Source organism: Colletes gigas, unplaced genomic scaffold, assembly GCF_013123115.1.
Source record: "Colletes gigas isolate AHSC1104 unplaced genomic scaffold, ASM1312311v1 Colletes_gigas_Sc00001, whole genome shotgun sequence".
NCBI classification, from domain to species: Eukaryota; Metazoa; Arthropoda; class Insecta; order Hymenoptera; family Colletidae; genus Colletes; species Colletes gigas.
Window position 1 is genome coordinate 12,811,317 of NW_025106630.1, and position 26,697 is coordinate 12,838,013.

The following is a 26,697-nucleotide window of genomic DNA, read 5'->3' on the forward strand; positions in this document are numbered from 1 at the left end:
TATAGAATTTATTTATAATGTAAAAATGTTTCTTTTTTTCTTAAGTTATTTTTTTAGCAGGGTTTTAGGATCATCGATTATTTTATAAATGGAATCATTCTTTTTCTTATCTCTCGTAGCTGATACTAGAGCAAGTTGAACCGTTCCAGCGATACGACCTTGAACCAGAGCTGTAATCTGATTACATTTGACACGATCAAAATTACACGTAATCGCACTGTAATTACACGATAATTATATAGTTTTTTTTTCACATTTAAAAAATTTACAATTATAATTCCATTGCAGTTGGACGCGATAATTGCGATAGGACAAGGTCATATGCTGGCACACGGTTTAATTTACCTCGACATCGGTTACAAGAGTAGAAACCTATATAATTTCGCTTAAAAAAGTATCTTTGTAACACAGAAGTAAAGAACAGTGCTTATAGATAAACATATAAATACTAATTTACTTTCCTCGAAAATAAATCACCCCAGTGGATATTGCAAATCAAGAGACAAGCTTTTATTTATTTAACAGTGCGATCGTTGAAACCGTACCCCTATTCGGAAGCGTTTAGATAGAGCACCGTCGCGATAGTTACGATGGATGAAACCGAGAATTATCGGGACCCGACGACGACGATGTCCAGGTCGAATTCTTCGAGTTCTTCCGACTCGTGTCAGCTGCGACTCTCAGAGAGCTTCGCGACGCCAATTCGATCGAGTATGTTCGAAACGGGAAGAGAGGTCAGCCCTGCCATACAGAGGATGATAGAAAAGCTGAACAATCTGAACCTGGAGACGCCACAGCATTCCAGGGCGCCCGTTTGCACGCCAGTCAGCCAATCCCCGCTGACCGTACAGAGCCTCAACAAGGAGGACTTGAGCAGCGGGATGAGTAACTTGAAACGCGCGTTGGAGTTGCGATTCAACACGTGTCTGTCCAGCTCGAAGAGGAGAAACAGCAGTCCTCTGCCTAGGAAACACCTTATCGACAATCACAAGCTGATAACCATGCTGGACGAGGAACGCCAACGTCGACGTGCCTTGAACTCGGATTCGGACACGGAGAACTCTCCCGAGAAGATCAGCCCGATCTTCGATCGGTCGCTGAACAGGATTCGCAGCCATCTGCTGAGCAATTCGTCGAAACAAGACTCCGAAGACTCTCACCAAGACCTGGAGAACTCGATGGAGTGCAACCCTTTGCCCGAGGACGACGTCTCCCAGCTGGAGCGCAGCTTTTACGAGTTATCGGAGGTGTACGTGGTCCTGAAGAAGGTGAACATGTCGAGGAACCGAACGGAGAAACATCGGATAGCGTTGACGAGACAGAACGTACGGGGCGAGGAGATCTTCAAGGAGGCCATAAACATCAGTTTTAACGATATACTGACCCCTGAACAGAAGAATTTGATTTTGGAGAACTACCTGCAGACCCTCATCGACGATTCGTCCAAGATCGGTGCGTCTGGCTCCAAGAAGGACGATCAGGATGCTTTGAACGAGGTCGACGATCTTCGCGAGCGAAACAACAACGTGGATAAAGAAACGAACGACTGTTCGAAGCTCGAGTCGGAGAAGCCAGCAGGTTCGGAAGAGAACGTGGATAAGAGGAAGAAGGATGTTTGGATTTCACCGTCCTTCGACCTCAAGTTTCGTCGCCTTTTGGGCAAGTGGCACAAGATCTGCGAAACAGGCGAGCAAACTTCCCCGATGAACGAAGACCAGGACAAGGATCCTTCGCCGCCCGAGCGCTTCAGATTCGACAGGTCCAAGTCTCTGTCGGCCTTGGTCCCCAGAATTTTCGAGAAAATGGCAGACGAGCAGGACGAACGATCCAAAAGTACTCGAGAGATAAAAGTCTCGGAAGCCAACGGAGTCGGGGATCGCAGCGAATCGAATTCTAACGATGGCTCGAAAATGGACGAGTCCTGCGATCAGCAGAGCTCGTGCTTCTCGGACAAGTCCATGGAGAACTTGAAGCTTTCGGAGGAATCGGTGAATCAGTCCTGCTCAACCGATACGAACTCTGTCAACGTGGAGGAGATGTTAAACTCTGGGAAAGAGATCGATCCAGAGACGCACAGGGAACTGGACCTCAAGTTTACAAGCCTTCTCGACAAATGGCGGGAAAAATGCGACAACAACAGCAAAAGTTCCGTGAGGAAGAAGAGTCGTTCCGAATCGGAGACTGCGGATATACTCGATGAAATCTGCTCGAGTTGCAAGCGTTTCAAAGTAGAGAGATCGAAATCATCCGCGGCTATACTGATCCACAAATCACGCGTGGAACAGGCCTACGAAGAAGAAGACTGCACGTCGTCGCCGGTTATCTTGACAACGAACTCGGACAGCAAGGATGAACTTTGCAAAAGCTCGGAGAAGGACGAATCCGATAACGATTCGAGAAGATCCGTCAACAGCTCGACAGTTGCCAACATGTTCGACCTGTCCATGGACCTGGGATCCTCCTTCGAAACCAAGAGTTGCGAAGACTCTTTGATTTCTGAGGAAGTGGTGCCCGAACAGTCTTCTTTGGCCAGCTACGAGTCAACCGAGTCCAAATCGCTGGCGGAGTCGAAGGTTGACGATGATTCGTTTTGCGACACAGAGGAGAACGACGACGTTTTCGAGCCCGACAACAGCAGGGAGAAGATGGTCAGCAATTTCAGAGACTTCTTGCAGAAATTAGCCTCCAAGAAGAAGTGCACGCAGAGTCCTGCGGCGGAGAAACCACGCAGAACGGTCCGGAGGCAGCCAATGTTGACCTTTGCTGGTAGACCCAGACCAGGTAATCGACGTCGCATTACAAATTTCGGGGGTTCTTTCACGATGCAAATTATCGATGGAAAAAGTAGCGAACATTAGCGAGAGACCACTGATACGTCGAAAAAATTTAATTTAAATCTTAATTCGATGCGTAGATTTACTTAGATTTATTTCTATTGCGTTTGTTTCGTACTCGCCGTTTAGAGGTTCGCATAATTTATCAGGCGGACGAGGTATTGTTCATCAAACATGTATCATCGCTTTTTAAAAACGAATTTTAATCCACGTAAACCGATCATTTTCACGTTTCGTTTGAACGACGAGCAAATATATTACGCATAATTAATGTACCAGAATACGCATAATAAAATGGGCAGGATTACATGTGCTCGTACAATAATTAATTACTTATCGGATTGACAATTTACCGTGAGCTTTAATGCGAAGCTGTCGACAGGATTGTTGTTTTATCAAAGACACTTGTTCCGTGTGTACCGGAATTATACGCGAAAATGTATTCGACGAAGAATACCTTGTTCCTTTGAATTGATAAATTATATGAATATTACTGAGCCGTTGGTAAAATATTACTATTATATCGTGGCAATTCTGTTCCAAATGTCCCCGATGTTTCAATTAAAATCGACGCTGAGAGGCTCTTCTGGATAATGATTCGTAAAATGAACATCGCAACGGAGATGAAATTCGACAGCAACAGTGTTTCACGTTTCACTGGGTTCTAAGAGACGTCCCTGAAATTGGGAGGGATAGAAATGTTCAATTTTCAGTGAACTCCATGGTCAGGAGTATCGAGGAGTATTTTAGAAAAGTCTAATCAAAGTTAGACAAGAAAATTCGAAATAAAGAATACTCATCTCGAACAATATGATCCATTGAATATAATAAAATAATATTCGTTCGTTTTATATACTAATACTATTTAACAACGTGTCTCTATGAATTGCATTATTTACTTTTGACCCTCTTCGATGCACTGTGCGGGATCTAGAAAGATCTTGGAAGCATCGAAATGATCGTGGACTCTGATAACCTGTCGCGATCGTCCGACGAAACGTTTGCACGGATTAGTTTCGGTTCGACTTGCAGTCGGAATTGAAAACGGGGCCCGTTAAATATTGATCTGGCGGTTTCCGGCGCGCGTAGCGACAATGTTATCGCGATTCGTTCGCGTCGTATCTCTCCAATTAATGCTTCGCATACATTTGCGAACGTAACACCGTGAAAGTTCGCCGCGCGGGATTCTCTTTCTTCGAGGATGATTTATAGCTGGCCGCTTTATCGCGGCCCATTCTAAATGGCTGTTTGCATGCGCCTGGAGGGCCGGGGAAGAAAGACAAACTGTGGAGAACATTGGATCGGGAGCACCGCGCGCAATCCCACTTTTCTATCGTGGCTAGACGATAAATCATAGAAAACGAATCGCGGCTAACTATACCATGAATTTATCATTGTTGGGGAAACTTTACGTCGCCGACTTTGGTTTGGGCCCGCCTCGAAAACCTCTCCAAACGTTCAGGGGGCCATCCAGGCTATCGTCTTTCGATCTCTGTCATTTTCTTTTTCAATGCTAGGAAGATCGTTTCGCGTTGAGACTTTATGGATTCGTTTATTCGTTCCATACCGTCCATACGAATGCTGTTTTTAAATCGTAGCAATCGTTTTAGACGTTGCGAGGTTCAGCCATTGGAGAGGTTCTTTCCGTCGCTAACGAGCGTTTGTTTTCTTTGCAGATGTCCCCTTCCCGCCATCGCACAAATTGACATTGGCAGAGGTGTTCGACGCGCGGACGGATCGGCCGCGGCCGGAAGTCCTCAAACAACACTTTATCCTCGAAGGTAGGATCGACGAGGCGGCGGCCCTTCGTATAGTCAACGATGGGGCCGCCCTGCTGCGCTCGGAGAAGACTATGATCGAAATCGAAGCTCCAGTCACCGGTGAGTCAACCCTTTCCCTTCCCCAGTAAATAAACACACGTTGCAAACAGCTAGTTTTATTCGAACCGTTCGGTGCGATAGCGCCGCGAAAGTTCGTTTATCTTCCCGCACGAGATAGAAAGTGTTTTGCATTTCGATCGACCGAGAAATATTGATAAGCGCCAACTTGCCCGTCGTTTGCTCCCGGTGGTCAACGATAAACAAATTTATCAGGTGTTTAAAGAACGAAGACGTTGCCCAAAGAAAAATATGTTTTCGTCGATCGTGGACTTGCGTCACTTCTATATTTATCGAATTTCAGAATGTTGTAACCGATCAGTTACGACTCAATTTCATTCCGGAAATATTATTTAACCCTTAAGTGAATTTTTGTGGCCAACGATAAAACAAAAGAATAAGAAGAGATGCTTGTATCGAGTTTCGTCGCGAGCTCGATACGTCGTCGAATCAATTTTCCGCGTGAGAGAGGCGGAAGAACGTTCATTTTTGAAAAGCAACTCGCGCGGGCCGCTCGAGTGGACACATTACATCGGAACACATTAGAGCGAAAAATGTAGGAAAGCTCTTGACACAGTTTCCACGTATAGCGCGCCGCGGCGAAAGAGCGATTCGTCACCTTCAGTGTGCGTTTACATGAACGGTCGCACGAAGGCGGAAAGCAGTATCGAACACGTCGTCCCGTATCCGTGAACGAGCACGAGCGCCGCACGGTTGACGGACGCACGGTTCACCGGTTCGTTTCGCCTCATCCAATAAGGGACACGAGGATCGATTCCGCTCGTGTGGACCGGCCTTAAACTCTCGGCCAGGTAGAAACGCGAGGCCTCGAACGCTTACACGCGACCCCCCGACTTCCCTTCTGCCGCGTTTCTATGTTTTAACGCGACGCTAACTTCGTCTTTCATCCACCTCTTTCCCCCGTGGAATCTTTTCCCGAGTCCGGAGCGCTTATTTTCGAGAAAATCGACTTTGAAACAAGTAGAAACAGCGAACAAAGCACCCACACATCGATGGAAACGACAGCCCAAGGTCTCTCTCGATTCTGTATCGAATGATCCTGGATCGATGCTAGAAAAATATTCTTCGACGTTTCCATTTTCCATTTTTCTGGCTTTTAGTCTCCGACTGCTTCCGTCCTGACCCTTATTTTTTTCCTTCTCGCTTTCTTCGAGCACCCACTCCGCTTCAGGTGGCCGTTTCGCCTTTTTCCGCGTCAGCGTTTGATGGCTCGGTCCACTGTCGCAGTTTTTCCACGCGGCACTCGACCTTTCGCTTCCGTTTTTCCCCCGTTCTGCTCGACCTTCTGCTTCCGTTTCGCAGCTTCTCCCGGGACACGTTCGTCCTCTGCTTTTTATCTGTCCTCGGTGATCCTTAGTAATGCACTTTTCCCATCCTAGCGCGAAAGCCCGTTCGCGAGAACGTTCGGGAAATCGTGTTCTTTTCCTCTCTTCTTACCCTCTTACGCTCACGCGTCTCGAAGCAACGCTGAGATTAATCGAAGTTCCTCGAATTACATTTCGAATTTTTACTAATTTCGATACATTCACTTGGAACATTTTTGCAACGCAAAAGAATCCGTCGCTTGGCCCTCTATTCCCATTTTTCGCAGCAGTCGCGTTTATCGCGCGCAATTTCGACCTGGAATCGCTGACGCCGTCGAACCTTATTAGCGAAAATTCTCCGCGTCTCTTTGTCGGGGAAAATTCAAAGTCGGAAAAATTCTTTTCGCGAATCTAACGCCGGGTTTATGGAACCCATCGATTCGATCGAATATTTAGAGTTACTATATTATTTGTTAGCATTTCTCGCACGAAACTCGCGAATTTCGTCGTTTCACGACGTCTCGAACTTCGCTGCCTCTTCGGAAAATTACGTTCATTTGCATCTCAACGCATCCGTTCGGTGGCTGTTTATGCAGAGACTAACACCTGTCGTCGGCTAATTTTCATAGTAGTCTGCGTCGGAACATGTGCAAGCACATTGTATGCAAATGTCAATGACTTTATTCGCGTGTAATTCGCTTACGCGAGGCTTGCTGAACGGCTCGAGTATTTCCGCGATATTCTAGAAAACGATAAAGAGTAAATTACGCGAAAATAAAGTCATCGATATTTACATAGATACACGCATTCTCTCTAGAGTTTTACATTTCCGAATATTTGCTTTTTAGCGGTTTTTACATCAAATCTGCTCTCGAACGATCACCTATATTGGGATTAGCGGAGAAATACAGTAAACGTAATTCAAGCATACGTTGAACGGGCGAAACTGCGGCCCGCGGACCAGATGTGGCTCCCTGCATCATTTTCTGCGGCTATCTACAAAAAGTCGGCCGTTGTGGACCCCCCCCCCAGGAGCAAAAAATCTACCCCAAAGTGATTCATTGCCTCTATTTTTAATTTCATTTCTGCTTAAAATGGAATTTTTAATAGGCGGAAACGAAACAAGGCAGGAAAGGATAAATACCTGCTCGAACGAGAATTTCGGACTCCACGAGGTTCAATTATAAATAAATTATTAAACGAAAACAGTGGATGGTTGCACAGGGTGCAATTGGACGAGCGAGACACGGCGTCTTATAATGTCTGCAACAACCATAACGACCGGTCGACACACCCTTCCTTCCACCGCGAATCCTCAATTACGCGCATCAATTAGTTCTATCACGGTCGTCTTCACGGTGTCTGCGATTGTTCTCCCGTGCACAATACACGCCAGAACACAATAACACGGATCGATTCGATTCTGTCCTTCATCCCCACCTTTTCGCGCTATCCTCCGACGGACGGCGTCGCAGTTATTATCTACCTTCCGTCGATCGGGCGACGCAACTTTTATTGGAGAGGATTGATGTCCCCTTTCCTCCCGTTGATCCTCTTAACTTCATCTCCCAATGTTGTTCGCCGTTACGTACAACTACTGTTTCCCCGTTCCGCGCGACAATCGTCTTCCTCCTTCTCTGATCTTTTCCTTTGCCCGGAACTTGGATGAAAGATTCGAGGAACACTCCGAAGGAAACTCTAAGACGCGTATGAAACGCTCGAGACTCGGACGATTAAACCCTGTGTCTTCGTTCACTTTGGATCCTATAAAGAAACCCGAAATATCAGAAACAGTTTGTGTGATAACCCTATATTTGAGAAAAATATTCGTCCCATAAAGAGTCAAATAACGCGTAAGTTTCTCCAATCTTCGATACAAGGGTAGTTTTTCGTTAATCATCCCCTCCTAAACGATCGACTTCTGGGTCAACTGCCTCTAGTTGTATTTCCACCGGAGGCGACCAGACGTCGTTTCGTCCAAACCGCGAAACGCTACGACGAGCATTGCTCGAACATTTTTCTCCACCTTGAAAAGTACTGCGCTCGCTCGAGCGCACAAGTGGCTCGGGCTGTGTATCGTTAAAAGCAGCAAGAGGCCCCCCTCCCCCCCCCGCGACGGAAGTTAAAACGACTACGGTTCTTTTCTTCGCGGAAACCCCCGCGAGAACGTCGGAGAAAAATCGACACAAGGGATTCGCCTGATCGCGAATCACTCATTCTTCCGTGCTCGCCCCCTCTGACCCGGTTTTTCTCGTTCGACCTCGCTCGTACGCCACGCCGCCTCCGTCCATTGTGCTCGTAATTCATCTCGCCCGCGTTCTCTCCCTTCCCGTTTCTTCGACCGTTTCGTTGCAGATCCGCATTCGACGACCAGACGCCCGGCCCCCGTGGTGCGCAATTTCTCTCGCCCAGCCGCCTGTTGTTCCCTCTTTTCTCCCCCCCATGCACCGCGACACGTGTGCGCCACGTTGTTATACGCCGGGTTGTTCCCAACTTCCATCGACCTTCGAGGTCATTTTTTCATTCGTTTCAACGCCATTTTGAATGTATAACGAAGGCAAGCGAAAACAAATTATTTAGATCGGAACTTTGAATATTTTTCGACGGAAAATTTTCTCTCGACGTTGAGAATTAATTTCCTTCCGAGACGGAAGCGACTGTTCGCGGAGGAATTAACGAAGCCCTCGGTTTTCTGGGTGGAAATTCTTTCGAAAGACGAGATCCGCTCGCACGAAAAGGCCGCCGGTTCTTCGGGAATTATTTCCAGGAGCACGCAATACGGTAATTCCCTCTTTCCAGACTGTCGCTTTGACCGTTTCAATATCGTGCTCGCGGTTCGCTCGCCAACGGGAGCCTCTAATCAAAAAAGGGGCGGCGTCGAGGGTATGCCCGGAGGCGCCGTTAAAATTTTCCAAGCAATTCCACGGAATTGCGAAACATAACGTTCCGTCCGCCGACAGTTTCACCGTCGAGTCTCTTTATTATCCTATTTCCTTTCTATCATGAAAATTGTTATCGAGCGTTCGCCGCGGACCACCGAGAAGCTGGCCCGTAAACCGTCGGCCGTAAAATTATCTTTTGGATCGCGTTTCGAGAAACGGAGAATAAAATTTCGTTGCTCGCGGGACCGCTTTACCGGTGACCTCGTCCCAGCCTGCGTCTCGAGTCGTAAAAGTCCGGTCGTCCGTGCACCGATGCGACCGAATTCGAACGGTTCCGGATAAGAAACTTTATTTCGTAACATTATAATATTACGCTCCGGGGGAAAAAATTTAAATTTTCTCTGACAATACGCGAGTTTCGAAAGCGGAATATGAACTGCCCTTTTTTTTCCTCGTGGCTTGAAAACCACTGGGGTTTTCCACCGGTAAGAGCGAAGAAATTTGATACGTTGTAAATTAATACCGGGGAAAGTTGAGGTTGCCAGATTTTCTCGTGCGTGCATTCCTGGGAGTAAACCGGGATACACCGAGTGTAAAATTGCGGAGCCAGCCCCCCTTGTGGTGGTCAAAATCGTCCGGATTCCACGTTTTCCGAGTGCTTCCTTAACGGTCCCGAGCGTCCTGCATCGTTCACCCAATTTCTCGAGTCCTCTTCCCCGACGGGGTGTTATCTTAATGCACTTTCCGGAAAATTGAGACCCCCCGAAGGCCGAAAGTACGTGTCGTTGAAAGGCTCGTGGACCAGCCAGGGGAACAACGACGGTCGCGACGCGGACGTTGAATTATTCAGAAAATTCCCTAGGGGTAGACGGGACGAAAGTTTCGGCATAACTCTCGTCGAACATTAATTGAGCCTCGCCGCGGCCAGCATAAACGCGACAGTTTAATGCGTAACTATCTTGTACGGGGCGCATTCTCGCTGATTCGACCCTGAGTAATTTATGCTCATTGTCTTGCCTTCTTTTCGAATTTCAATCGCACTTTCGATCGATCGAACAGAGTATTAGCGAACTGCATCAATCGTTTCTTCGACGCGAATGCCCCTGAACTGTATATGTAACATAGTTTTCCTCAGCAAAATTAAAAATTTTCAAATCGTTCTAAAAAAATTACTCTTAGCTGCGGGGGTCGATTACAATCATTTTTGGTGAATAGACATACCCCTGAAATCCTAACCATTTTCGAGAAAAAAATTCCTTACCGAAAATACAATGTCTGACCATACATTGAGATGTTTCATTGAAATTTTTCAGCGAAATTAAAAATTTTCAAATCATTCTAAAAAAATTATTTTTAGTTCCGGGGGTCAATTGTAAACATTTTCGGTGAATAGACATACCCCCGAAATCCTAACCATTCTCGAGAAAAAAAATTCTTTACCGAGATAACTCCTGAACGGATTGCAGGATTTTAATGTTTCGAAATGCAAACAACGCGTATTTTGGTAAAGAATCTTTAAAAATTGTAAAAATTCATAAAAATTGTTTCTAATTCTGTTAATTCCAAGAATAAACATTGAATGTAAGGTCTACCCGTATGTTTCGTCCGTGGTTAAACTACGTATTCTAATCGATACAAATGGCCGAGACCGAAATTTCAAAATGGCTCGAAATTATCGAGGTCTTCGCTGTGCAAGCAGATATTGGAATTAACTGCCATTAGAGATATTTGAAGATATTCTATTTCGGATGCAAACCATACCGTGGCGGAATTGCTACTTCAGACACGTCCGTGTCAGCTCGAACCGCGAAGTTGTTAATTGTCTTATTATACGATAACGAGATAAATTCGACGCTCGGTTAATACGCTCGGCGGCTCGAGCCACATTAGCAGCACTGTTGCCAACGTGTCCTGATGAAATTACATCTCGTTTTCGCGAGGTAACAGCAGTATCGGTTGCCGAAACTCCTGTTAAGACGAGATCGTGATATACCCGGTTAGAATTTCTGTTTAAGATAGTCGGAGGATAGGTTTGAGAATGTTTGAACGCTCGAGATTCGAGAATAGAAAGACTCGAGATTTAGAAACGGTGTTTTGAAAATAGTGTGAGGGTAAGACACTCCTAACACCCTTCGAGGCGAGGGTAAGAAATAATCGAAAACGATCGATAGTAGTATCGGATCCATAGTTTCTCAGATGACAACACCGGGTAATCAGCCAGTGTCAGGATGAAAATGCATGCTGGAAGATACATAGAAGGGACATAAAAGCTCGATGTTGATCGTGGATGGTTTCCTCGAATATAAAATACACCCGGTGTACGGGTCTACGACGACGATCGTAAATTCGCGTAGCTGGTCGATGTATAGCGTCCCGAGAAAAGTGTTCTGCTCGATTATTCCCCGATACGGAACCAGCTTCTGAATAGGTGGGAGCCATAAGGAAGAGTTTGAAAATGAGTGGGGGGAGGAATATAGCATAGCAACGATTCCCCGGTGGGTGCTGGTACGAATACAAATTTCTCTCTTATCGCGATATATGAAACAATGTGCTCGCGCAGACCATCCCCAGGAGACTTCGGTGGCTCAAAGAGAACTCGATATCGCGGCGGGGGTTGGCTGGGAAGCGAAGCTGTCGACAAGCCTCAAAGGTTTATCGTTCCTTTCCGTTGTCATTCCTGGGTAATACGCGATACTCGATACCGAATACGTAGCTTCGTTTATTGGATTTTTCAAAGAGCTCGCAGCGCGATAGGGGAATCGAACCCCTCCGATGCCCAGAGCATAGAAACTGTTTGCTCACGCCGTTCCTTGCCATCCGAAAGGCCCGGCCCTCCCGATTAATCGACGGGGCGCTTTTCGCGCGAATCGACCCATACGTATCTTCCATTCACCGAGAATTCACGGACAACGCAGTCGTTACGCGATTCCACAAGTCTTTGCGTACTCTATTGCCTTTTCATTGCTCCAATAAGAAAAAATACAAACACAATCTTCGCCACTATTTTATTTAAAGGGTAAATAAAATATCTGTACAAAGTTTCCAATAAAAATGAGATTAAAGCTCGCCAAGGCGACGAGGTCTGTAAACAATAAACCCGAGAACGAAGCTTGGATCGCATCGAAGATGGTTGCGTCGCAACAACTGGTTCGCGACACTGTTAAAATAATAAAATCAACACCTTGAATTACATTTTTCGCTCCGTCTTGGCTTCGCACGTTGTCCCGACATTCTCGTCGGGTAATTTTAATCGGTGTCTGGCAGAGTTTTGTCGCGATACCGCGACGCTCGAAATTAACGGTCCGTGGTCCCTCCGTCCGCCATCGAAACAATAGATTCCGATGACTCGAGGCAATCGACGAAGCCTCGAGGAACAATTCAATTTCAGCTAGCTCGCGACAGTTATTTATTTATTTAGGAACGTCGCGACTGTTGCGTTCCGCGCGTTTTCTCGGTTCGTCCCATTTGTCTCGCGAGACTCCTCGGTGCCCAGTCTGTTTGTCTTGGCTCCCTGTTCCCCCGTTTCGACATTCTCACAATGCCTTCCTGTTCCCAGGAACGACGTTTCCAAACGACAGTTCTGGCAAGGATTTTCACGACGTTGCACGCGATCCAATTTTCTTGCGACGATTCGTTGGCGCGATAATCGCGTTTTCAAAACCGAAACGCACTTCTTGGGCCCGGGTAAATCTCGATGAACGAAAAGGTTAACGCTTGACCCGTGGTCTGGTCAAACACAATCCCCCCCGTGACGAGAACGAACGGTTCGATCAATATTGTGACGTATCAGGCTCTCGAACTGTTTTGTTTTTCGCGTTGAGAAAATTAGGAAGCCTGTTTCGTTAATAAGCAACGTTAATTACTGGCCATTCGCCAGCGTCTAAGGTTCCGCAGTCGATGTTTGCTCAACGTTTTAGAACGCGTCGAGGGGGTCGTAACGACCGAATAATTCCACGCGAAAGAATGAATTTCCCAAAGCAGCCGTTAAAACACAACGGACCGAAAAGATCCGCGTTACAGTCGCGGGGAACGCGTACGATTGGACCGCGGACTCTGGCCGCGTTTTACGTTCCGTCGCGCAACTAACCGTTCGTTCTCAGTCGTTAATATTTAACGATTGCGCAGTAAAACGTCCAACGTCGACGGAATAAAAGTTCCCGGCGCTTTTCGACGATTTCCCAGTTCGTACGGCGACCCGATCCTCCCAACGTCGAGGCAATAATAGCGAAATGTTTTTAGAAAACAAGACCGGCTCCTTCCGCGTTCGATTTTATTCTCGACGAGTAAAAACTTTACTTCCGTTCGCGAGCTAGAACCATCGTCGATTCATTCGATCGATGGGCAAGTGACTGTAAAAGGTGCGTGGATCAGTGTATGTTTATACTAATTATTATTTGAAAATTAAATCTACGGACAATTCGAAAATCGATGTTCTCGAGGTGCGCAGGTTCGCGGCGATAACGTATCGCGGCGGACTTTTAATCGCGCGGAGGAATCAGCGAAAAGGGAACTTAATACCAGCGTTTCCGTGCGCCGGCTAAACAGGAGAAAAAAAAAAAAAGAACGCGCAATCCACGCGCGGCGGTCGTTAAATCGGTAATCGCGGTCGCGATCTACCACTATTTAACGTTTCTGCGCCATCAGCGTTAACTTGGCCCGATTATCTGGAATTATACCGCTAGATAATAAAGTCTAATCCCAATGTACTTCTCTCTCTCTCTCTCGCTCGTCGTTGCTCTTCCCTCGCCGCCCGACTAATTAAACGTAACCGATTAAGCGATCAGACGTAACGAGCGATACGATCTGGCGGGTCTGGTTTCTCAGGTTCGTGACTCGAGGTTGAGTTCCCTTCGCCACGTGGCCTGGCCGTGTCCTGCGACCTTGTCGACCCGCGACGATCAAGGACGCGAGGGGTGGAACGCGCGGATCTCGTAAAAATTTCAAAATCGATATTTTTTTATTCTCAGAACTCACATTACAAAATTGCATTTGGTATTGCTAAAATATCCTCGAGTTTGGCTTTGATTTGACCTTTTATTTTATTGCACTCGAAGATCCTTGGCTGTCTTCGATCGTTGTTGATTAAATAAATCAGTTTGCGTAAAAAACAGGCATTTATTTGGAATAAAAATGTGGGTAGTTTTCGTTGGAGCCAATACACGGAAGCGTGTCCCGGAAGTCGACGTGCTGGCAATATGCCACGGAGGTTTAGCACGGGGTTGCCTTCCGTGCCAATCCAATTCGAGGACCCCCTTATCGCGATTCCCTTTCGATTTTCCGTTCCCGTTTCGATCAGTCGTGCGAACGACCGCGGATTCGATTCCCGAGGGAGTGCATTTCGAAGGATTCTGTTTGCCTATCTGATTCGCCTAACAACGGTTCCCCCGTATCAGGCCGACGCGACGGTCGCAACAAGCCGAGAAACAGACCGAGTGAAATTACAGCCATTATAATTGGAATCGAATCCCCCTTTCGCGCTATTTTTCCCCCCCATTGTTCCTTTCTTCGCCCGTGCAATCATAAATTCAATTTTCCCAGAAGCACGGGATCGCTGTTTCCGTGGAGCAAATTTTAAATCATGAACGTTCGTAAATTTCTCCCGAGGACAAAGGTGTGCAGTTTATATTAACACTATTTATACCAAGGAGATTAAAAGAAAGTGATGTTAAATGACCAAAAACAAGGGGAGAAAGAGTATCGGTTTGGTGGATGCAGTTTCTGGGCGGAAACGAAGGGAATTGTTGGGGATTCAATTTCAGGAAGCTCACACCCTCGGAGTGTCCGTGTTTCACCGCGTGCGAAGTAGCGCGGAAATCGCGCGAGGCATTAACGCCCCCGTTTCTCTCGTCGATTGCGCGATAAATCGCGCGATGATCCGCTCAAGACATCGCGGTCGAACTTCATTTCCTGCGCGTATCCTTATTTACGACCGTCGGTTGCCGGCTTAAGGACACGATAAATCCCGACTCTCGCCGTGGCGAACTTCTCCTTCGACTGCACGGAAAGTGCAAGACCTTCGGATCGACCGATTTAACCGATACTTTTCCGATTGATTTCGACCTCTTTCCAAAAATGTACGCGAAACATTTCAGAACCTCGACGATCTTCTTAGAGGCGTACACGATCAAAATTTTTAATAAATTTAAAACTTCCGTCGATCGACTAAACTTTATTTATTGTAGAAATTAGAATTTGAATTATAGAGCGCAATATTTCCCCGACGAAACGAGCAAAAATGGCGCTGATCTACGGAACAGATGCCGTTGAATAAATTGCTATACGTTGGTCGGTTTCGTTATCTACTATTCGACTAAATTGTTGCCCGTATCTGGTTGTATCTCGTAATATTAGGTTGCTCGGAAAGCAGCGTTTTTTACGAGTAACGATGCGAAGATTAATGACGCCATTTTCACGCTAGTCGCATTTATTAACCAATTAACGTCCCTTTCCCTCATCGTCGATTCATTTTTTCATTATTTTTATTGCTCGAAAGCGATCGACGGGGGTCCTAAAAAATTGGATAAAGCGACGATCGATAACGTGCATATTCGCGTTTTAATTCCGTACGAATGTCTGGGTTAAGTTTCTTGCTCGTCGCCGAGGAGATCGTATTTTACAGCGTTTCGAGACACGTGAAAAATGTATATTTTATGATAATGTTATTCAAAAACGATTATGGCGTACAAAACTCGGTCCGAAAAAGCGTAATGACCTGCTTCCGGCGAAGCATACGAGGAATAATTCATTACGAGCCTTCCCGACCCGACCAAACCATCAATTATGATAGTCCTGACTGTTGCTAGACTCGGTAAACGAGTGCTTTTAATGAACATTCTTGCAAATTAACGAAAGAAAAAGCTTAGAGTTTTAGTTGTTAACGTTTCATTGGCGCATTTCTACGGCAACTTATTTTTACTCGAGCAGTTCAATCAAGCCGAGGAAACAAAAAGTGTCGATGGGTATCTCGTGGGAAAAAAAAGAAAACCCAAAGCCATTGTTGCTCACCTTACCTCTTTTAATCTCGTCCTTACCTCGACCTTACATCCTGAGCTCTTTTTTTTTTTTTTTTTTTTTTAATATATACGAACCCTGCAACTTTCCGCATCCCACATTTTTTTAACTTCGTTCTCCCGTGTTTTATCTTTCGAACGACGTATTTTCCAGGCGTATTGCTGCAAAAATATTCAAAGTTTCAATTTTGCTCGAATTTAAATTGCAAATGTTTTCTCGAATAAAATGCAGGGACGTTCCATGGAACCCAATGGTACTTAATGGCAGTTAATGGCACCTTGGTCGTACGATGTTTCTGCAGAATGTGCGTCGAATTGTTATTAAATCAGGCGTTGAATAGCAGCCGTACGATTTCCGGGTGCGTTCGGAGCAACGATTAAGAATAATTGCAGCGCGACGGCGTTCCATTATGCGCGCCGCGATCATTTCGCTCGATTACCATTAAACTCGTTAGTTTTAATTTTCCCCGGCTCGAAGGACGAGGCATCCGTGAGCCTCGGGATCGCGACTGCCGTTTAGAGACACTTCGCGTTTCACTGCGTCGCGCGACATTGACATTTCCCTCGAGCTTTTTTCTCTCTCTCTTTTTTTTTTTATACCTGACCTCTGCTATTTAACACGGAGTCGAAATTATTTTCCTTGCTTCGCGAATGTTACGACGCTCTTCTCGTGTTTGAGAATGTCGGTGTAGTTCGCCAGAAAGATAAGGAGAAACTCCTTATTTTGTAGACCCGTGTTATCGGTATTGTTGAAACGAGTTTACAACGAGATCGAAACTTGTTCCGTTGCGTTCGAAGACGCGTAACTTCGGCGCTGGAGTTTTCCTCGACCGTAGAACTGTGAATTCTAATTAGGATTTTGAGGTCTCGAAGTTCCATTAGAGAGAAATTGCAAGAAGGAACCTTGATCGATCGATCGAATCGTAAAATCATAGGCGTGATGCCAAACGAAACCGGTTCGCAGGTTCGGTACTCTCTTAAATAAATAATGGACAGATCGATCCCGTTGCCAATATTTTTAATACTTTTTTTCATTATCGAACGTCTTTTTATCGATCAGAGTGTCTTATTAATTACATACAACGACCACTGGCCGACCATCGGTGGTGATAACTCGCTCCCACGGGAGGAATAAATTCCCTCCCAACGGGAAACACTCTAGGTACTGTAAGAAGTTCCCCGTTGCCACGATATTAATGTACACTGCCTCTTAAAAGTTCGGAACGTCGTTCGATATATCAAATAAATGTTTCCCGTGCATCCACATACGTTTCACCGGACACGCTGACCTATTCCTTGCGTACGAAACGGCCATCGAGTATAATTTTATTCGAGTATAAACATTTTATCGATGCCCGAAGTTTGATCATAACGTTTTTCAAATCTATAAGCCGAACAAATTAGAAGAAATGTGAACCAACAATTTATTTTATAGGACAAGAACAGGTATAAGTTTACATTTAGTTCGCCATTTTGAAGATTTTAACTACCAGTCTCGGTCTCCTGTCGAGCTGTACCACCGTTTCGAAAACAATCCGTGTAACGATCGTCGAGTGCTCTAAACTTTTGAGTGGCGGTGTATATCGCCACCCCCTTCCTCCGTGGCTGTCGCCCCTTTTTAACCTGGTAGCAACGAGCGGAGAGGTTTTACGTTGTACGCCGGTAACACGACACGCGAGGGTGCATGTATTCCATCGTTCGCCGCGATACGCCCGCCCAGAGATAAGGTTTCGCGAGGGTAGCGAAAGAAAGAAAGAAAGAAAGAAAGAAAGCACTAGGTCCCCCGAGCAGGGGGTTGGTCGAGCTCTTCTCTCGCCTGTTCTCGCGACGTTACGTGCGCTGGAAATTAAAGGCCGGCTATCGCGCTATGCAGATATCCGCGGGGCCATCGGTTCGGGCCATGGCAAACGAGATTCGGGGAAATACGGCTGGCTAGGGAAAAATTGCCCGGAACAAATAAATATCTCCTAACGAACGTGTGCCCTCCGACCCTCTACTCGCTCGTGCATTCGCGCCCTCGTTTCTAGACCGGCTCGCCAACAGGAGAAGCCAGCTTGATTCGAGCAAAACGCCTAAGCCTTCGGAGAACTACGCTGGAATGTCTATTATCGGAAATAATTTTCGATAAACGAACTCTGGTATCGTCGACGGAGAACAGGGGACGTGGAAAGTTGGTAGTAATCTGTGTAGGGATAATTGTAAATTTTTAAATTTATTAGTTTTCTCTTTAACGCGTTGATTACCAGACCCCTCAACTACTCAACGACTCGTTAAAATTCAAGAGTCCTATCTAGATCTATTTTCTTTAAAATCGAATTTGAAATTTAAGTTTCGATATCGAACGTTCGCGTTGTCTTCGTTTCGATCAATGTTTGATAAGCGGAAAATGAAACCGGAGCGAGGGTGGAGGGAGAACGGAAACAGAAGCGAATTGGTGCTCGTGAAAGATGCAGATGAAGCGAGCGCCGTGGAAATTGCGGTGCAGGGAAAGCCAACGAGATAAAAAGAAACGACGAAGAACTATCGATAACAGACGCGAACGCGTCGTTTGGCTCGAATTCGAAACAATCGCGGGAAAAATGACGGTTTCGGTGGAAATCTCCAGAGCACCGATTGCTAATTGAAGTTCGCGAGAACGTGAAAGTTTCGGTGACGGGGGTGAACGGGGGAAGAAAATATCGGGAACCGTCATCGTGGAAAGTTTATTCCCTTTCTGGTTTCTGATCTCTTTTTCCTCGTGGGACGAGGGTGGGCGAACGACACCAGAAAAGGCGCTGAAACGCATCATTCATCGACGATAATTGGAGGGATCGTTTTCCACGCGAGCACAGGCATAGAGGAACGCGCAACGAAGAAACTCCAGCTTTAATTAACGTGCCGGGCAAGATACTTTACCCGTTACCAACGCGACGATGAACTAATCGATGTTACGCCGAACTACCGTCAGAATTATAAACTAAACTCGATACGCCGGTTAACGTTTGCCTACCGGTTACCAAAACTGCGTTCATCCCCGATTAATTCGAACCAGAATGTAATACAAATGCATTTTTTTTAAGTATTCTTTATTCTTTTGATATATTTACTCAGCTATCTTTCAACATAATCATCTCCCCAGGTGTGATAAGGGAGGGTTGAGGAATTATTTATATATTTGTGAGTCGTTAAGATGAAATTGTTAAGGCCCTTTCTAGCAAGCCTGAAGAATAAAAAATAAAAATTCGCGGCGCCGCACCTGGCAATAGTTTTGGTGATTTCAACGCTCGCAGCGCAAGGAAGTCTGTCGCGCAAAAGCGCAGCGTCGATATCTCCGGAAGGATTGATGTAAAATATAAAAATCAGTACATTCTAACGGTTCTAATATGTCCTCCAAAATTACCAACATACGATAACGGTTACATCATTCGTTGGAATTTAGTTTTACTTTCTAGAAGTGTAACCAACAGGATTTGATTCGAACCATACTTTTCAATTCTGTTGCAGGTACGTATACGCAAATTCATACAGTGTCAATTCATGCCGTATAACACGGGGTAAGTGTTGCTTCCACAATTTTAAAATCGAGGCCGGATAAATGATAAAAGAACGCGATCCGTATTTAATCGCAAAGCATCCGCGAATCGCGCGTGTGCGTGATAAATCGAAGCACAATCGGGGGAATTGCAACGCATCCGATAGTTCTTCAAGTTCGCGGGCTGCAGCCACGGGGACAAAGAACACAAAGTCCACGCGCGGCCATTTAATTAAAAGCCAGCCACGCGGACCGCTCCAATTTCATTACCGCGGATGCTCGATCCTCGAACCCTGAACTTTGGTAAGCCAACTATATACGTTTTCGAGGAGGAGGGGAATTTGCGCTCGAGCGCCGTGATTTGTTACTAAGTGGTCCAGGGCTCCACTGTTGCAAACTGTGCACGGTAACTAGATTTCCCCGACCGTTTCGAAGAAAAATCGTTCGCTCGAACCCAATGCTTTTGCAGAAACATTTGCAGAATCAACTAGATTTGCTCGGTGACAATTAATTGCAATCGTCAAACGCGTCTTTCCGAAACGATGATAGACCGAAACTGTAACTGGTAATTTCTTCGATATTATAATAAGGACTTTCGTGTACGTAAATCGATGGGATGTAATTCGGACTCGAGCTCATTCGAAATAATATTTCACGGATTTTCTTGATCCACGATTTCGTCCGACAGCGTCAATTTGCCTGCCCGCGATCGATAAATAATTACAGGAAGAAAGAGATCGAACAAAGAGGGGGGTAGGGGAGAAAAGTGAAATTGGAAACCACTAGATTGTAAAGCAATTATTTATAGGCGCCAGGGGACGTCTCGTCCGCGAAGCCATTTGTATTCGTATCCCGAAGACGTTACTCAACCCTCTGAAACCGTCGTGCTTCAACCCTCGCCGTGAAATCTCGGACGAAAGATAAATCACCGTGTTCAGCCCACGAGAACATAACAGCCGTATAATGATCCATAATAAGAAACGCATTTCATCCTCGAAGGGCTTTTGATGCTACGGCGAAATGAAGACGCGAAACGTTCTCCTCCAGACCGCCATTACGTTCCCCTGTCGTTTAAAAACGAATGTTTTTAGCAAACAGGGAGGCGGTAATGGATGTACAGTGGGTCAATCATCGTGGAAAAATTCTGTTCGTGATCATATACGTTCCGTATTTATAGTTTAAAAGTATTTTAACTTTGAACACAATTTTGTCGTTCTTGTTTCGATCCATGGAATCGCTTGCCTAAATTTTAATTCGGCTTATATCGTGAAACACGAGCTCCGATTCACCCCTTTTCGGTCGAACTGACATTCCAGAGACGATTTCGGAATACCTGGAACCAATATTCCGATCCTCTTTCGCGATAAACGTACGCAATTTGCTGAATTAGGACGATCTCGGAGTCGACCAGGACGCGTTCCACCCCGTTGGTTCCTCCACCAACGGAGAAACCCTCGGCAATTGCCCTCGGAGGACCTTTCCAGGGCCGATAGGTGACCCTCGCGTGTTCACCGATTAACCGAAGGAGCCCGGGCACGTGTGCGACCGGATGATAACACGATATTTCGAGGCACACGGGAAGAAAAGACGTAAAAGGGGTTGGTGTCGCCCCGAGGGCCACGTTGACTCTACGAAATGGCAGAGCGGGGTCGTTCTCGACTTTCCTCTTGATGGAAACCAGCTTCTCGGCGAAAAATACGCCATTGTGAATGGCAGAGCAACGGAGAATCACGGGGAAGACGTATCCTCGAGCTTCTGTGTCTCCCCAGATCCTTCGCGAGGCTTTTGGGACGCGATGTAATTGGATTCTCGATCATTCGTTTTGCCATCGGAGACTCGAATATCCGACTCGTCCTTTGAACACCTTCCCCGGGTGATTTTCTTATTCTTCGAGCCCCTATTTAGGGCTCGAATTTCATTTCGCGTGGCTTTTAAATTCTTCAAATTCGTCCGCTTATTCGTGTAACGCGAACTTTGCGAATCATTGGAACAGGAAACTAGGTGCACTTTAGAAACGAGACACGGTACTCTAAAGAGAATTCAACCATCGAACGCCACGTGGAGGAGATGTCCACGTGCACGCGAACAGCTGACGACCGACCGGAACCCGGTTCGACAGGATTTTCAGCCGTTGCTCGTTAATTTTTAACGTAGCGCGATCGACGACCCGGCTCCGCGCATTACGTTACTCTTTCGATCAATTTATTTATAACGTGGTCGATCTTTTACTTTCCTCCGATGTTCCGTCGCGTTTCCAACCATCCTCGACGCTCTGGAAAAATTGATCGTCGGTAAGAATTGCAACGAGCAGCTCATAATTCTTAACAATCGCCTTAATAAACGCCCGCAACAGGCTAATCTTTAGATAATAGTCTGACCTTCCGAACTTCCCAGAACTCTAGTAACTCGTTAATGGGCGGAGTACGAAGTTATTACGCCCTTCATAAATCGCGTGAGTTGTAAAACTTTTCACGGTTTCCTGGCGTTTGCGCGTAGAATCGCCCAACTGGTCGAAAATTCAGAGTTTTGGGACCCCGGATTCCACCATTGTGGCTCTCTTACAACTTCGGAGCTATCTCTGTGAATTAGAATCATTCTTGCGTTCGTAGTTCTATCACAGACAAGGTATACGACTGGCACAATCTGAAAATTCGATGGTGATTTTAAAAAATTTCAAATCGTTTTGAAAAAATTATTTTCGGTTGCGAGGGTCAATTACAATCATTTTTGGTGAATAGACGTACCCCTGAAATCCTAACCATTTTCGAGAAAAAAATTCCTCACCGAAAATACAATGTCTGACCATATATTGAGATGTTTCACTGAAATTTTTCAGCGAAATTAAAAATTTTCAAATCGTTCTAAAAAAAATTATTTTTAGTTCCGGGGGTCAATTGTAAACATTTTCGGTGAATAGACATACCCCCGAAATCCTAACCATTCTCGAGAAAAAAATTCATTATCGAAAGTATAATGTATGGCCAGAAATATCCCCTGAAAATTTCATGCGTATCTTTAAAACGTCATAACTTCTGAACGGATTGAACGATCTCAATGTTTAAAAAAGCAAACTACGCGTATTTTTGTGGAGAATATGTAGAAATTGTAAAAATATTCGAAAAGTTGTTCCTTGACCCCGTAAAGTGAGAAAAACCACATAAAAGTGGTCCAATTTTCAAACAGCCATAACTCCTACAATAGTGAATATATTTCAATGAAATTTTTTTCTGAAGTAGAGCTAATGGGTACCTACAAAAAAGTATTAGACAACATTTCCGTACAGCGTCAAACAAATGAATTAAAAATGAAAAACAAATTTTAAAGAAAAATCGACAGGGGGGGTAGGTGCCTAAATTTTTCGGCGAAATTGAAAAGTTTCAAATCGTTCTGGAAAAATTATTTTCGGTTCCGGGGGTCAATTTCAATCATTTTTGGTCATTAGATATACCCTCGAAATCCTACCCACTTTCGAGAAAAAAAATTCGAGGTGTGAAATTTTTCGACAAAATTAAAAATTTTCAAATTGTTCTAAAAAAGTTATTTTTAGTTGCAGGGGTCAATTACAATCATTTTTGGTCAATACACATACCACTGAATTCCTACTCACTTTCCAGAAAAAAATTCGAATAGGTGGTGAAATTTTCGACGAAATTAAAAAATTTCAAATCGTTTTGAAAAAATTATTTTCCGTTGCTGGGGTCAATTACAATCATTTTTAGTGAATAGACATACCCCCGTAATCCTAGCCATTTTCGAGAAAAAAATTTCATTACCGAAATATCGTTTATATTCCGACCGCGTGACGTAAATTCATTTCAATCAGAAGTTACATCCAGACTCCTGTACACTAAGATCATCCTATCAGAGACGGACGCTCGCATAATCTGCGCTAAACCAGCTGCAGTTCAGGTTCCCGCAAGCCTGCAGTTACATCCCTTAATCTTCTCATCCAGTATTCGCGTGCGTTCAGGTACACGTCTGAACGCGTTTCCGTGGGATCGTTCGATCCTTGCTGCGTCGTCAGAGTATTTCGTTTTTAATTTATTTAGAACATTTTGTAATCATAAAACACTACAGTCTTTCGTGAAATTTGTATCAACGCGTACGATGGGAAACTTTCAGCCAGGGGTTGTGCACGTTAGATTATGGTCACGGGGAACGGTATAGTTCGCAAACAGGGTTTTCCTCTGAACGCGTGGGAGGAACAGTGCGTGCGTTGAAGCGCATTCAACCAGCCTGACACGCATGCCGATGACGTGAAGACGACGCACCGGTGGCTGCGAGCCTTCCGCTTTATCGTATCGCGCGTTGCACGAGGGACGCGACCGCTGGCATCAATCACGCGTCCGTCCATTTGTCATCCATTAACAATACCGAGGAGCAAAGGGCACTTTGCGGTGTCTACGCTCGCTCGAAACCCCTACGGGGTAAAAGCGCACGCTCGAAGATCGCGGACGCGTTCGATAGTGTGCTTTTTCCGGGGCTGGAGGCGTCCCGCGACCGCAGGTGTTTGTAATGGACGAACAATAGGTTTTGGAGTAGGTGAAACGATGGCGGACGTGCGACTGAAGGGACTGGGGAAATATTCGAGTAGCGTGAAGAACGCCGGGGTCCCGTCGATGTCGCTGACACAGATTTTTCTCGATACTTAATATTATAAAAAAAAATAAAAAAGAATTAATATTGTTGGATCACGGGTCACGAGATTAAGAACAAGGATGATTCTAAAAATTCTCAATTTGAATGGAACTCGAACAAAAAGATTTCAATAGGAGTGGGCTCGTGCACAGTGATTTGAAATTTGGTGCAACGTTAAAGATTGGCTCGTTAAAGCGGATTGCAGGGGTAACGCCACCCTGGTCCAGTTTCCATTAACGCGAAACTACTTTCGTCAACGAAGCCAGGCACCCAAGGCCCGTAAGGAGCGCGAGTTACGGCCCGTTTCGCGCGGAGGAAGTTGCGTCCGACTTTTATTCCCGCCCCACGCTTTCCCTTGGGGGAGGGAAAGCACATTTTCCGGGGACAAATGTTACTCGTTGCACGGAATGCATCTCGGGTTGCATTATTACGCACGGAGCCATATTCCGCCGAGAATAGAATGCGCGCGAAGCTTTTGCCAGAGGGAGGCGCGCGAGCTTGCTTGCGTCCCGTTTAATCCAAAAAAGCAATCCGTGCTCGGTCTCTCGTACCAGCTTTTATGGGCAATTTTAACGAGCGACGATAAATCCGAACGGCGTCGACCGTCGTTCGGAACGCTCGTAAATTATTGCGAATATTTTCCTATCGTATTATATTCCGAGGAATTCGATAAATAAATACCCCGGGACATGCAGTTTAACGTCTCCTTTAAACGTTTAATTTTGTTTCCTGGTCCTCCTCGATGCAATTGCTCGATCTAAGCCTTAATCAACAAATTGGCATTCTTTCATTTTCTACAATATCTATCGATGATTTGAAAAAACGTGTCAAGGTTCGACCAAAAGGAGGATTAAGACGGATATTTGGGTTGCATTTTCGCCATAACTGGCGTGAAACTCCCGCGGAAAATTTACAGGCAGGTCGTGCGCAATCTCGCGTTTCTCCCGCGAATCGTAAATCGTACGGGATCGAGTGGCGTGAAAAACAGCCTGACGATAAAAACGGGAAATACGCTCGCGTACACGCCCGCGAACGCTATTCCCTCCCCGTCGTTCGCTTTAACGACAGACGTTATTAATATTTCGTGCGAGCCGAGCGTAGTGGCGCGTTCAATCTACCGACTCGCGTGCTATTGAAGAAATTAATATAACTACGCTCGAGAATATTAATTTCATACGATCTAGGCAAAGTGGAAGTCCTGCCAGGACCCGATCGTGTCTCTCAACAATAGACTCTGTACTCTCGGAACTTGAACGGAATAATTTAAATAATAATTACCAAAGAATGTCGTTCTAAAACAGGAGTAGTGGAACGGAACATTTTGTGTCAGCTTCGTCCAACGATAACTGTTAAGAAAGGTACTTTCATTAGGCCATAAGAGCAAGCTACCGGCATTTGTGTGCTCAAGAACTCGACGTTCCGACCGTTTGGTTTGCAGTCCTCTTCAAGGGATACAAAATTAAACGATGAAAGAGAATAAACAGTGATGTACGAATAAATATAGCGCGGATGAAGATAATTGGAACAGAAAATTCTCTCTTTTACAAAGCTACGAACATTAGTACGCGTGGTGATTTCTACGGAACTTGAACGTCGAGAGCTTTAAATTGAAAATGACGAATCGTGGAAAAATGTTTAAAATTTACAACCCACGGTCTTTCTCCCTGGTACTTTAATTTCCTTGGACTTCCGGTAACCTCGGTTCCGGCTATCGCGTCGCCACCGAACCTCGCAGCTGACCCTTTCGTCTCGCTCGCAGCGGGAAAATTGGTTTTCACGACTTCCGGCGTCGACTCGACCCGCGAGGAACTTCTTTTATCGGGGTTCTTTTCTTCGCTGGCCAACGATAATCGTTATCGTTATCAAAAATCGAGTCCACCCTCGTCCACCGGCGGCATCAAGATTCCGCCAGAAATATTTGCTGGCCAACGTCGTAAAAAGGGCTCTTTAAAGAATTTCTAGACCCGTCTGGAAACCCTTTCGTTCACCGGCTCTCGAGATTTTGCCTATCTATACTCGGTGACCTCGTTTTCTTCTAATCACGTATCCGGGGAAAGTAGCACAAGACGCGTAATATTTTTCGACTCGTCTTCGAACGCGATGGGTTTTTGTACCCGATAGGAGGTTCCCGTTGGAGTGGGAAAGAAAGGGACGAGGCATCGCAAACAGCGAGATTCCTATCTCGTTAGGTCCGAACTCGGGGCTGTCGCAATCAGGCCTCGGTTCTGGCATGTCGCGACGAACGAAAAGAGCCCCGTAGCCGTGGCAGAAGCGGGACAGAGAACCCCTTTAACCAACCCGGAGGTTCGTTACTCCAGCCGCGACCCCGTTTTAATTAAATGTACTCACGAGCGCGCGATCGCGTGCGAAACTGTTACACTGTAATGTCTCTCCGGGGGCGTGCGTGCACGCACGCGATCCGTAGGGGTGGCTTCGGGGTTGTAACGGAACGAAACACTGATTTCGATCCGCGTGGACCGAGGGGTGCTTTAAACCGGTAATAAATAAAGCAAGAACAGGCCGCGAGGGTGCGTTGGAACTGGCTCGAGGCACCGTTGTTTCGCGACGATCGCGTCTTTATGATAGCAGAGCTTGCTACGGGGTGTGGTGCAGGCAGCCT

General features: G+C 45.7%; 1 protein-coding gene across 2 annotated transcripts in view; it reads left to right on the plus strand.

Annotated features, from left to right (window-relative positions):
• Window positions 1-442: 442 nt before the first annotated feature.
• The window catches only part of LOC122397446, an 88,825-nt gene continuing 62,570 nt past the window's right edge, over window positions 443-26,697 (plus strand). Inside the window, exons 1-2 of one of the 2 annotated variants that reach the window (XM_043396601.1) lie at window positions 443-2,781; window positions 4,511-4,714. In XM_043396601.1, coding sequence (XP_043252536.1) covers window positions 591-2,781; window positions 4,511-4,714 — 2,395 coding nt within the window. In that variant the 5' untranslated portion in view covers window positions 443-590. The remainder of the gene's footprint in view (window positions 2,782-4,510; window positions 4,715-26,697) is intronic. The other variant, XM_043396606.1, reaches the window with a different exon arrangement.